This window comes from Hermetia illucens, chromosome 6 (genome assembly GCF_905115235.1).
Source record: "Hermetia illucens chromosome 6, iHerIll2.2.curated.20191125, whole genome shotgun sequence".
NCBI lineage: Eukaryota > Metazoa > Arthropoda > Insecta > Diptera > Stratiomyidae > Hermetia > Hermetia illucens.
Window position 1 is genome coordinate 66,561,418 of NC_051854.1, and position 14,189 is coordinate 66,575,606.

The 14,189-nt window shown below is 45.4% G+C and overlaps 1 protein-coding gene across 1 annotated transcript in view; it reads right to left on the reverse strand.

Annotated features, from left to right (window-relative positions):
• Window positions 1-14,189, reverse strand: part of LOC119660607 — a 586,737-nt gene that overhangs the window by 503,678 nt on the left and 68,870 nt on the right. Inside the window, exon 4 of the mRNA XM_038069301.1 lies at window positions 12,553-12,704. Coding sequence (XP_037925229.1) covers window positions 12,553-12,681 — 129 coding nt within the window. The 5' untranslated portion in view covers window positions 12,682-12,704. The remainder of the gene's footprint in view (window positions 1-12,552; window positions 12,705-14,189) is intronic.

Genomic DNA, 14,189 nt, shown 5'->3' on the forward strand with positions numbered 1-14,189 from the left:
GCTCTGTTGCCGGGTTGACTGCCAGGGTTAACTGCCTCCCCAGTACTCGTGGGAATTTGGGGAGATTTTTAACAATTTTAATAGACTCCAGGGACAAGAAGACAGTACCTAACACTGTTAAGAGTCGCTCAACAACATCAGAGTGGCACTTCGCCCTTGGGTATTTTGGCGGTTATGCCGTCAACCTCCTACTGGCGAATGTTGACGATATCGACATCTTGGGAAGAACGACCCGAGACGTACAAACGTCATCCAGATGGTGCAGGCGGTGCCAAATCTTGGGCTAGACATCAATGAAGGCAAGACCAAGTATATGGTGGCAACGTCAGCACCAAAAACCAACCAACCAACAACATCAAACCGCACTGGTCAAACGGGAAGAATAAAGATAGGAGACTACAACTTTGAGACCGTAGATAATTTCTCCTATCTAGGGTCGAAAATTACAACCGATAAAAGCTATGAAATCCGCGCCCGGTTGTTGGCAGCCAACAGAACCTATTTCAGCTTACAAAAACTGTTCCGCTCGAAACGTCTCAAAGGGTCAAAGATCTTACTGTACAAGACTATGATCTTGCCAGTCCTTATATATTCCTCGAAAACTTGGGTTCTTAGCAAAAAAAATAAAAAACTGCGAACTCTTGGCCCCGTTCGAGAGAAGAATCCTGTGAAGAATCTTTGGCCCCCTAGCCTACATAACGACGAAATCTATGAGCGATACCATGACCGCCAGGTTGTAGATAAAAACCGGCTCAATAGGTTAAGGTGGACGGGTCACTTAATCCGTATGGATGAGGATGATTTAGCCCGGAAAGTGTATAAAGGCAATATCCATGGTAGAAAAAGAAGACGAGGCAGACGCTGCTTGAGATGGAGCGATGGTGTAAGTCAGGACGCCAGACAGCTTTTAAGAATATCGAATTGGTGGACCTCGACGTAAAACCGGGGTGTCTGGGGTTCCTTATTAAGGCAGGCCTAGACCGGATACCGGTTGTTGCGCCGTTGATGATGATGTTCCATTCAGAATCATAGAGGGCGGCAGGGCGGACGACACTGCGGTAGATTTTCTTCGATTTAAGATGTTAGTTGATACATGGATCGAAATATTTAGATCATTCGTGTGATGAGTTGCCAGTGCCATGGATGTTATCGTTAGTCCTATGCTTTTTACAACTTGGGCGCTTGTCCAAGAATGTGGTGCTCGTGTATCACAACGGTGGAAGTATGTTGCTTTCCAACAAGTCCGGCCCGCTGACAAGTCGATGGCCTCCCTCGATTTCCAAACAAACAAAAACCTACTCGAAATATTCCCGCCATCTATCCGTCGGGGCTTAATAATAATAATCGTTGGCGCAACAATCCATGTTGGATCAGGGCCTTGAAGTGTGTTAGAGCACTTCATTCAAGACCGCAACGGTACACTAGGAGGCAATGTGGTCAGCATTGCGCTCGCCCGAGATTATTACCCTGATTTGACTCAGGTACTCATTCACAGCTGAGTCGACTGGTATCCGACGTCAAATCACGATACAAATTCCACTGCCACCAGTGAGATTTGAACCACGACCTTCCGTACGACAGCCTTGCGCTCTAACCACTCAGCTATCCGAACACACGGGGCTTGTCAACGGATTATTTTTTCACTTCACTTACCGGGCTTGGTGACCCCGAAGGTAACATAGGCTACTTTATAGATCCTGTTTCTACCATGATTCTTCTACATTTATAATTGCTGTTAATCGTGTAAGTGAGATCATTTCCTCTTTTTCTTTCACGAAATCACACCATTTAATGCGTGACAGATCACTGCGTTCCTTACTGATTGAGGTGCGATGATCTCATAGGGAGCGAATTTGCAGTCAGAGACGGTGATAAACTATCGGCGTCTTATTGGTATATAGTCGATTTGCGTTTTACTATTCCCACTATAAAATGTAGGAAGATGAGACAATTGCTTGATGAACCATGTCCGCAGAATCGACTATACGCTCGCCACCCTCATTGCGTCCACTTAACTCTTTCCCTCATGGTACCTCTTGCCTCATCCATGTGACCATTAAGGTCGCCGGCAATAAAGATATATTCATCAGCAGGGATTTCAGAGGTCTCTGCATCGAGAAGTTGCCAGAAGGTATCTTTCTCGGTATCAGGTCGACCTGTCTGTGGTGCGCATGTAGTGAACAAATGAATCGTATGATCAACGGATATAATAGTGAGCTTCATCAGCCGGTCATCAAATTACTCGCTTCTTGTAGAGCGCAAATATCAATGCAATTTTTCCCCAAGTACTCTTGCAAGTTCCTCCATCATGTGTCAAGGAGTCTCACCCATTTGGTAGGGGGAGAGGAGGTTGATGAAGAGTGAATGTACTGCGAAATGAGTGAATGTAAAGGAACTGGAAGAGGCCGCCTTGTCCATAAAGGGCACAAAAGCACCGGGACAGGGTGGTATTCCCACCGAAGTACTTTTTCTATTCAAGTTAGGCCGGTATTTTTCCCTCCCGCTGGAATGTCCTGCCCATGCAAATGGACAAAGGCCAAGTTAACCCCGAAACACCTTCAGCGTCAATAGTTTGAAAACGGAAGGAAACTGCTTGAGAAACTAACCAAGCTAAGGTTGACTACGTGCTAATGGGATTGAGGTAGTGACGCGAGCGATGAGGCTGGCTGGCGCACACAGTTGCCACTGTCGACACTCGATGTAAGAAACGCCTGCGAGGTGGTGTGACTGGAAAATCGCAGGCTACTTTTTACCTATATTGACGGAAAATTTAAAGCAATGCGCCCTGATCTTTGAGACACAGAAAGAACAACGTAGAATGAGCGTCACATCGGGGCGCCTCAGGGATCTATCCTCGGTCTGGACCTTTGGAACGCCTAATACGATAGAATACGCGGATGATGTGGTGGACTAGTCGGCGCACGAACGGTCGAACAAGCTCAGTGCACACGGGCAGTGATGACGCGGCGTCAGCATATAGATGACCAAGCAAGAAGACCGAAGTAGTCGTCCTGATCAAAGAGAGGGTTCCCACAATTCTTCCTATTCAGGCTATTGAAATCAAGGTCTTGTCGAAGATGGCGGTGAAGTACTTCGGCAATATATATAGTCAGGAAGATTAGCTTCTTTGGGCAGATTCGCTACAACGCAGACATGGCTGCAACTCGATTTGCGATTTGAATGCTGATGGCCAAAGTTGGAGGTCCCTTATCCAGTAGGCGTCATTTGCAGATAAGTGCAATTTAATCCGTCCTACATTATGGGTCCCAAGTTTGCGCTGGCACCTTTAGTAAGGAGATGTACCCACAAGCACCTGGCGCAAGTACAATGTCGAGGAGCTTTGCGAGCTATGTCTGCCCATTGTCCCGTCTCGGAGGCAGTAGAAATGATGATAGCAGCAGTTATTTCGATCACTCTCCAAGATGCAGAACGCAGACCTTTATGCCTTATCTCATCTGATACTTAACCCAACTGCTCAGCTGGCACGGGTATTTTCAGCCTTACCTGTACACAATTGGAAAATCAAGGTGGCTCGACTGCATTTATTGCAAGGATGTGGTGGATAATGTCTGCCACACATTTTTGTGTACAGAAACCGGGAACATCGTTATCTGTTGGCGGAAGCGAATCAGTACCACAATTGAGACCATGCTGCAGGTGGAGAACATGTCAACCAGGGTGGCACGTTACACTCAAGGCATTCTTAAGGAGAATGCGAGGGAAAGGAATAGGAGGGACGGCAGGAAAGTTGAGGCTTCCTGAATCACGGAGTGTGTGCTCCTACACTGAAGAGGCCTGGCTTGAGGTAATGTATCAAACGGTTCCGGATTATTGTCCAGACGCAACAGGGCGTATTTTAGCCAGTAGTCTGTCTAGCACAGGAGTTCGGTACTTTGTGCGTAAATGTAATTCTCCTTCCTTCCCAAAAAAATCAGATATCACCGCAGATAGCACGCTGCTTTCAACAGCGTTTGGTTCATTCCAACATATGCTGTGTGCTGTGTGTAAAAGGCATTGACGTGAGACCAACAAGGAAACGGCGAGTCAGTTTTCTCTAGGCTGGTGATTGTTGGTGATTGCAGACGTTTCCTATTCAGATGCAGAAAGAAATGAACGCTGGCTCGCGGGGGGTCCTTATCTTGCTTTGTATTGAGTCTCTGGAATAATATGAAAAGTTACAGACAGTTTTCCATTGAATAAGACCCGTACCCGAGAAGTTTAACGTGTGGTAATGTGAATTAAAGATTTGACACGGAAGCCACTAAGCTAATGAAGCATTAATTATCACTAACTTGAATAATTAAGGGAAAGTCGAGCGCACTTCATTATCGTATTTGCCTTATAAAGTCCATGAAAGCTAAAACCAACACCATACGCTTCCTTTAACTCTCAACTTTGCTTCTTAATTAACGCACATCCTTCGGGGGATTTATGACGGTTTTTGAGTGGTGCATGTTATGTACGAAATCACTTATTCGCGTGAAATTGGAAGCTTCTAAAACGTAAAATTAGAACGGAAGTGAATGAGATCCTATCACCTTGACTGAAGTGGAGAAGGTGAAGGAAGCTTTCACTGTGGAATGAGATTACTCTCACCTTCACTGGGGGAATGGGAAGCCAACAGCAACCGGTGCATTTAGAGTGCAAGGGTACCACAGTTCTTGGAACAGAATAATGCTATGATATGATATTATTTTCAAACAACTTCGTGTTCCCTTTTCCGAAATATAGGCACAACAAAGTTGTATGTAAACCTTTTGGTGTTAAGTATATGACAATCTTCACTAACTTCTCTTTCTTATCTGTTCAAGTACGCTGTGCTATATGTAGGAAGCCACTATTGCTCCTCTTCAAATTTTAAGACTTCAATTTGTTCTGTGAAAAGTCCTTCCGCCGTAAACGTCAGGCGGGATCATCTTCATCCATACGGATTAAGTGACCCGCCCACCGCAACCTGTTGAGCTGGATTTTATCTACAACCAAACGGTCGCGGTACCGCTCAGAGGTTACCGAATTTTCAATCTCTCATGTAGGGGGCCAAAATTGACTCGATTTTCTAGCCGCTGAGCAGCATCGAGGTGTATAAGGCTTTATCCTTTTGATTTGTTGGCAAATCGTGCGCGCCTGGTGCGATTGTTCCTTTTTTTTTCAGCCTTTGTGCCGTTCGCAAGCGGGGTCGGCTCGTCGTGATCGCCATTTGGCTCTATCGAATGCCTGATCTGGGTGCAATCTTGAGGCTTTTAAATCCCCATCCAGCGTATCAAGCCACCGTTGTTTAGGCTTGCCTTTTGGTCGTTTACCATCGACTTCGATGTTCAGACCAATCTTGGCAAGTGAATTATCGTTAGCACGAATTGCGTGATTATACCATCGTAGACGCCTCTCTCGCAACTTTTCCACGATCGGTGCAACCCCATAACGATCGCGGATATCCTCATTTCGGATGTGATCAAAACGTGTCACGCCCCTAGTCCAATGTAATATCTTCGTTTCCATTACCGCAAGACGCCGTTCATTGTCTTTTATAGTTGGCCAACACTCAGAATCATAGAGAGCGACAGGACGAACAACATTGCCGTAAATTTTCGATTTGAGACGTTCATTAATGCGTGAAGCCATTTCATAACGCAGTTCTCCATTGACTGATAGCGTTGTCCCGAGGTATTTAAATCGCTCAGTTCTGGGCAGATCATTGCCGCTGACAGTGATTGTACCTGTTTCATTGGGATCGGTCGTCAAAAATTCAGTTTTGTTTAGATTCAATCTGATGCCGTGTTGCATGAGGCGATCATTTCATTTTTGGACAAGTTGCTCGAGATCACTTTTGCTATTAGATGCTAGGAAAGCATCATCTGCATAAAGAAGTGTGTAAGGCGCTGGACGTTGGATATCCCGTGTGACGGTGTCCATAACAAGAACAAAAAGGAGTGGTGAGAGGGCGCTTCCTTGATGAACACCAACAGAGACACGAAGCGGTTTTGATACACCCGCCATACTTCGAACTTTACTTTTCGGATCGTGGTAGAGCAATTGAACCCAGTGCACGAGTTCTTCTGGCACGAAGTGTTGTTGTAAAGCATACCAGATGAGTTCGTGTGGCACATGGTCAAACGCTTTCTCTACATCCAGAAATGCAATGTAAAGAGGGCGATGCTTCTCCATGGGTAAGCGCGCAGCGTGTATAGCGTCAGTAGTTCCGCAGTTTTTCTGCTGGACTACCTTTCTTTTTCCATATTGGGACAGTGGTACTTTCTTGCCAGTCAGATGGTGTTCTTCCTTCCTGAATTACCCGGTTAAAGAATTCACTGAGCCACAGGGTTGGATCCCAGCTCTTCGCTTTCTAGAGCTCAGATGTGATGTCGCCAAGTCCTGTGGCTTTCCCCCGATTTCATTCGTTTTATTGCCTCGTCGACTTCAGTTGCGCTGACATGAAAGTCCTGGGGGTTTAACGTGAGTACCTGCCGTGAAGGCATAATCCCACGGTCCTCTTCGGGCACGGATTGATTTTGTGACCATAATCAGAGCCCCGCTATGCAAGCACAGCGGTCCTGGTTTATATTGAGTGCAGGCTCAGCATTCACACCAGTGGATGCGAGGCCTATCTAACACCTCTGCCGCAATTAAGGAGTACGGCACCCGAGTTGTACAGCCCAACTCCACGCTCGAGCGCCGAGGAGCTCTGCCCGCGATGTAGGCATAACCACAACCACCATGAAACTCCCACTAGGGGGCCAACTGCAAATAACCGGGCCGAGAACACATCCTCCAGGAATTCTCCCGGAGCATATGCTCTCAGAGGGCTATCCCGGTTCCCATGGTACCAGATAACCTCCGGTGAGGCTTCGTGGCAGAGCCACTTCAGATGAGTCCCTTGCAGACTCGGGTCTGATCGCCCTCCTCGAGTACGTGGGAGTTGCGCTGACAGGTGGAACTGGTCCAAATGTCGACAATGATTGTGGAAGTGGAGGATGAGCAAATTCTTCAATTGAAATTTTCTCGAAGTATTCTCGCCACCTACCCGTTGCGGCTCGACGGTTGGTAAGCAAAGTACCGTTCTTGTCATTAACGCAAGTCGATACAGATCTCTCTCGCCATCCCGAGTATCCAGTTTATCGTAAAGATTTTTGTAATGGCTCGCCCGGGTGACAGCGACCGTTTTCTTTGCTTCCCGGTTGGCATTCTTATAAATTTGCCAATTAGCAGGCGTTTTATCTTCCTTGTACTTTTCAAATTCATCGACCTGTTGGTTGTCCTAGATTTCCCTTGTTTGTCTGTGAAGATGCTTTTCCGCTCGACGAAGTTCGTGATAGGCGGCCTCAGCGCGTGCCCGCATTCTTTAATAGTGCAGAATTACCCGATATGCAGTGTTCTTCCTCTCTGTTGCTAGCTTACATTCATCGTCGAGCCAATTTTTTTGTGACTGGGGTCAAATATATTTTTGTCCGTATTAATGATACCACATGGGATCGAGATAGGGTTTGATAGTAGAGTTGCTGGTGTTGGTTCAACAGGCGTTTCCAAAGTTTTATGCTTAATCGTGGGTACCAATCCACGTTTTTGCCCTCGGACTTTAGACTATCACACTTCGGCAATTCTAGGGTATCGGCGAAGTGGTGACGAGAGTTGCAAGATGGAACGTGAACTCGACCAAAATGGATATAAACTCCTCTAATTCGGCAGACCATCCACGCAACGTGATGCTGGCATTGTCATCTCTGAGAGTTTCTGTGACGCTATTAAACAAGTCGAACAATTTGATGACTGCTTAGCGAAGCTCGCCATAATGTCTGTTCACAACATGATTCATTTTTTCACAACATACGAGCCACAGGCAGGCCGAGAATAACGCCTTTGGCCAACTACTCGACATAAAGCTCTGCGTGCCTGACGATGACTATATAGTATATTGCTAGTGATATTAATGGTAACGTTGGTGAAAAAGCAGAGCCCACTTCACAGATTTTTGAGTCGATAGGCGAAAGCCGACCGAAACAGCGAAAGCTTGATACGCCAGATGATACTTTGAGAATGCTCCGACTTCAGCTGGAACAAACCTATGAGAAAAGTGGTGAATTCGATCTGGACGACCCAACCCCACTACCAAACGGGACAAAGGCCAAATACAATAAATAGGCTCCATACAAAACCTCACCGGAACCTTCGATGATAAGTTCTGACGTTGCCTTGATGTTACCCGTCGTGCTTCTGGAGTTCAACTCCATTGAATCCTCCCCTAACGCTATTCAACTCCCTAATTGGAAGTATCCTCGAGTATTGTACTTCGCGATGTGATCCCCTAATCCCTAGCTTGGTTCCGCAGGCTCCTTTTAATTCCGTGCATTCTCATTTTTCTGCGGGCAATATAAGATTCGATTGAAGTGTGCGCACGCTCCTCGACAAAGACAGCGAGGGTCTTCAGAATACTCGCTTTCTCGAATTTGAACAGGAATTTCAACGATATAAGTTGGACATTCTGAGCATAAGCGAAGTAAGATGGGATTCTAGAGAGTATTCCTCTCCCTTTTGCTGGAACATGCTTTTGTACTCTGGAAAGCCAAGTGGTAGCAGACGCGAATCTGGTCACGGGTTACTTCTGATGGCTACCACAAGGCGCGTTTTTAACAGATTTCTAATTGTCAAATTTCGGTTCAGGTTGAGGAGCATCATAATTGTTCAATGCTATGCACCAACGGGGACGTCCGATATAATAGAGAAAGAGGCTTTCTACGAGCAGTTTAGAGGAGGCTTCATAAAGGTGACATTGTGATCGTGATGGATGATCCGAATGCTAAAGTGGGCTCTGATAACACTTTGGTCGAACATGTGATGGGAAGCACGATCATCGCGATCGTAACGATAATGATGGGAGATTGGTCGATTTCTGCAACTTCCACCGCCTCGTCATTGGTGGCACAGTGTTCGAACATCGAGCCTGCCATAAAGTCAGTTGGGTTTCAACTCACTGACACCGTACGTCTAATCAGATTAACCACTTCGCGATCAGCAGCAGATTTGGGAGTTATCTCCTGGATGAGTGTAACAAGATAGGCGCTGACATAGGCCTCGAAAGGAATCGCCATCTGATGGTCGCTTACGTTCGCTTACGTATTGCGTCTACCACTTCTCGCAGGGTTGTGGAACTGCGACCATCCAAGTTCAACGTCGACCGCTCATATGATTCAACTATCACTCGACAATGAGAGAGCTATCTTGCTGATCGGAAGGCAAACATACTGAGTTATCCGCCTGAGATTATCGATCAGCGTCCATCAAAAATGCTCTTTTCTGAGGTGCTACACAGGTCGTTGGACACGTCCCGAAGGAGCCTCATAAGATCTGGCTGATTGCGGAAGAGTGGAACCGATATCGATACCGAGAAAATCTCGAGAAGTTCAGAGTAGTGTACGCCGTGACAAGAGAAAATTTGCTATTGCGCTGGTCAGGAAAGTGGAAGATGCCGCAGAACGCAATGATTTCAGAAGCGCATCACGAAAGAGCTTGCATGTGATCGCAAATCTCTCGATGGTCGTTTGAAGGACGTTAACAGTCGACTTCTCATCAACAATGGTAAGCAACTGAAGAGGCGAAAAGAACACTTTACCATGGTTCTTAACCATATTACATCTGGTGAGGTTCCTCCTCTTGTGGGTGAAATTGCTAGTCACCGTTACATGCGGGTATGGACTGTTCCCCCAAGTAGTAGAGAAATCATTTCGGCCAGCAATGCACTCAAGCGGAGTAAAGCTACTGGGCTTGACGGTCTCCACGTACAGAGTTATTTATCGCTGCACCTGCACTTACTGCAGATCTGCTACGTATGGAAATTTTGGGAATCCGAGACCTTTCCCAGAGAGTGGAAGAAGGGGATGATCGTTAAGATTCTAAAGAAAAGCACTCGTTTTTATCGTGTTGTGATAGTTGAAAGGGTATCAACGTGTTCCCTGCCGTTGCAAAGATAATGGCTAAAATAATTTTGGAACGCATCAACGAACACTTCGAAAGCTTGATCAACAGAGAGCAGGCGGGTTTCGCCTCGGATCCTCCTGCTTTGACCCCATCAACACCTTACGAATAATTTTGGAACAGGGCGTGGAGTTTGGATCTGTATTACTTCTACTCTTAATCGATTTTGAGAAAACTTTCGTTAGCGTGAGCAAGGAGTTTACCTGAAGTGCTCTACGCAGGCATTTCGGAAAAACTAATAGCTATTATCAGAGCGACATATGATGGCGGAAAATGTCATGCGCTGTACCGAAGGAAAATCTCGGAGGATTTTGAGGTCCAAAGCGGAGTCCTCCAGGGTTGTCTTTTACACAAGGAAGCCACAAAACTTTTCAGACCTGAACTGGCTATTTGTCGCTTTCCTATTCTGCTTCATAGAAGCGAATTTTATATTGAGATTTACGTCTTATCTCGTCTGCAGGGCGGTAAGAATCACAGAATGATGTATTGATGAGTGACTTTGTGATTAGATAGGTAAATTAGATAAGGACCAAGATCGGCGTCAGCCCTTCGCGATCATGTCGTGTGTTCGAATCGCGGTTGTGCCATCGATGTGCTTGAAATAAGTGATCAAAAAGTGTCTGCAGCTAAAACTAACGTTGAAGAAATAGGTCGCACTATGATTGACGATTCTTGCAGGTAGACCATTCCGACCGAAGGCGCGGTGCGTACAAGTTATTGATGTTGACAATGAAAGTAAAAAGGCCTATCACATTCTATAGATTGCTGCGGGAGATATTTATGGAATTGTTTCCTCACCTTTTCAACAGTAGCAATAAGTGCCGAAGGCATCCATTCATCTGTAAATGAAGACCAAATTCTGGACATAACGGAAGGAGTCCGAGATAATGCAGCCCTCGGTATTGTTCAAATTACTAACCAGGCGCACAAACTAGTACAGCCTGAAGCCAGGTAAGCCATCATTACGCAGAGTACATTTATCAGTCTCGATCTGATAAATTCATAACCGGCTATTCCCAATAAATGACAGTTTGTTTTCCGATTGGCTTATTTAGGCATTGATGATACTATAGCAGCATATGATCTAGTCAGGAAAGCCTTTGAGGAAGAAAAAAACTTCGCGCTGGTGACTCTTGACATCAGTAACATGTTGAATTCTACGAGATCGAACCGCATCATCGCGGAATGTAAAACTAAGATGCTGGTTAAAAACAAATGGCGAAAACAGAAAACTATTCAAGTTTGCATCGGTGAACATGCCCTGTGCTCTCACCCACTACTGAAATAGCAGCGTAAATCAGCACAGCGTAAGCAGGGAAACTATCAACTGTAGGCGATCATCATCATCAACAATGCAACAACCGGTATCGGTCTAGGCCTTAGTTAGGAACTTCAGACAGCCCGGTTTTACGCCGAGGTCTACAAATTCGATATCTCTCAAATCTGTCTGGCGACCTGACCTACGCCATCGCTACATCTTAGGCGGGGTCTATCTCCTCTTCTTTTTCTACCATAGATATAGCCCTTACAGTCTCAAAGTTGTAGTCTCCTATCTTTATTGTTTGATCAGTGCGATTCGATGTTGTTTGTTCTTTGGTTTTTGGTGCTGATGTCCTTCGTCCTCATTAATGCGCAACCCAAGATATCGCGCCGCCTGCTTGATCTGGATGGAGGTAGCCCCTTCATCGTGGGTAGTTCTTCCCACAATGTCAATATCGTCAGAATAGGCCAGTAGTTGGGTGGACTTGAAGAGGATGGTGCCTTTTGCATTGACATCTGCATCGTGAATCATTTTCTCCAGTTTCTCCGCACATTGGTCAGGGTCAGCCTAATCGGTCCTATCAATTTCGTCGGAATCCCAAATTCTCTCATGACCGTGTACAGTTTCACCCTGGCTATGCTATCATTGGCGGCCTTAAAGTCGATAAAAAGATGGTGCCATAGTCCGATTCTAAATAAGTTTTGGAAACCACAATTTTTTCAAAAGATATTTGAAACATGTATATCCTATATATCCTGTAAGAACAAGAAAGTTCGGGGAACTGAGCATCTATATAAACTAAAAAATCATCTGGAGGAATTGATGCATAAAAGCTTCCAAAAACATTTTAATGCAAGTAAATAGCTCCCCCACCCACTAGTTCACTCTTTCGAAACGGAACTAATAACCATTTGCCTAATTTCATGGAAGATAAATAGTAAATTGCTAACTCCTTTCACCCTTTGGTCATTCAAATCAACATTATTCCGAGCAGTCTAAATGACTCCTTGGCTTCTTTTTTATACATTTTCTCGAGTACTCTTCTAACTTATGTATGAAAACATGTTTCCCAACGAGTGCTTGTTGGATTAAGACGTAGACTCCTCGGTAATGGCTGCAATGCAGTCTGGTACGTGTATGCGTCCTGCCGGCTGTCGTCACTGCAAATTAACCTAGTTACATTTTCATTACGGAATTCAGTCAGGCGTTTTGATTAACACTGCAATGTGCTTGATGAAAATCAATAAAGGAGGGAGGAAATTGCCTCCTCAGCACGAATATTTAAATATGTATCTTGAATGTTGAAAATAAACGAGAATTGTACTCACCTCTATATCAAAATCCCATTCTGGTGACGGTGAACGATTACGATCGGTTTCTGCTTGCGCAGAGGTTCCTTGAGCCGGTGAACCTTGCGGTTCTTCCGGTATCACAGCAAATCTTCCTCGTTGTAGCATTGGCGATGTAGGACCATAGTTTCCTAAAATATGAAAAGTCCCTTAAATTATGAATATGAAAGAAATGAATTATGAAAAGAGACACGCTTTGAGAGAGAGAGAGTTCAAAAGGATATCACTGCATTGTGCTGTCCTATATTTCTCAGGGAAACATTTGCTCAGAGTTGGGTTCTAAGTAGTTCACCATCAGTTCCCTTTTGTAAAAAATTGTGTGGCGTCCAAGTCAAGTAAGTCCTGAAGCAGGCTGAGAAATCTGAAGTAAGCCGGTTCCCATCGCGAGCTGGACGTCATAGATAGATGGTCACCAGGTAGAGCGATGGCGAGCGGTGATCACGGTGGCAGTCGATATAGACATGAATATGAGCTGGCAGCTCCTTTCTATTTCAATTCATCAAAGTGACATTTCGAAGAAACCGTTTTTAGGCCGGTTAAGCGTAAATGTGAGGCAGAAGTGGAAGGCTGAAGGCAAGATATAGTAATCCAATGCAAGGACCTTGATGAGGTTACATAACGGGAGGATATCTGCGTTGGACTAAGGGAACAATTTAAACTTAGCGGAATAGGAGAGAGTGCGATAATGAGGGTTACGACGACAAATCGGGTCCACAGAGTGCTATTATAAGCTTGCCGATGGAATCAGTAGTTAAACTGATTACCGTGGATAAGATAAGAATAGGTTGGATAATGTGGATAATGTGAAGTAAGCAGTAAGAGATGCTTCAGATGCCTCGAATTCGGTTTGGAAGCTTGGAAAAAGGGACAATCAAATCAAAGAATGCACTGGAGATCCCCCCACGTATGTTGTGCAAAGGAAAAACGGGAATAGACGACTGGAACGTTGCAGGTTGTGGCAGGTATTCAAATGGTCAACTATAGAGAGGCAACTCCGCACCTGCTCTCACAAACTATTCGAGAGTCGGCTGTGGACGTGGCGGTAATCTGAAAATGTTGGTGGAAGCCTCTGGAAACCGGGCGATATGGGCATGTGGAAGGCAACCCATACTAGAAACAATAGCATTCCTGGGAGCCGTTTTTAGAAGGAAAAAGTGAATGCCTTCCATATAATCAGATGTTACGTCTCTCCTAGTGCAAAATTTGCGCAATGTGAGGAGATAATAAAAAGCTTGGTGTTGGACGCTAAAGACAACGGCCCTACATTCATTGCCAGCGATTTCAACGTGGGGGCCTTGGACGGGAACACGAGTGGCGAACACCAGGCTCCAAGTCTTTCTTGAAACTTTCGTGGAAGTGGACGCTGTAGTAGCCAGCGTTAGTTAGACTGGAACGCCGATCTAAGTTACCTCAGTACCTCCTTGATGAGTGGTGGTGCGTGACCACTACACCCATAGTGACCTGTGAGATTCCTGGCAGCTTTAAAAGGAGGTCACGACTCGAAGAAAACAGCGTTGGAGAAGGTGAGTCACTATGTCAACGGATAACTGAGGCATGCGATTCTACGACGGTTTTTCCACAACAGTAGGAAACCAAACTACTAGTGGAACTAGGAA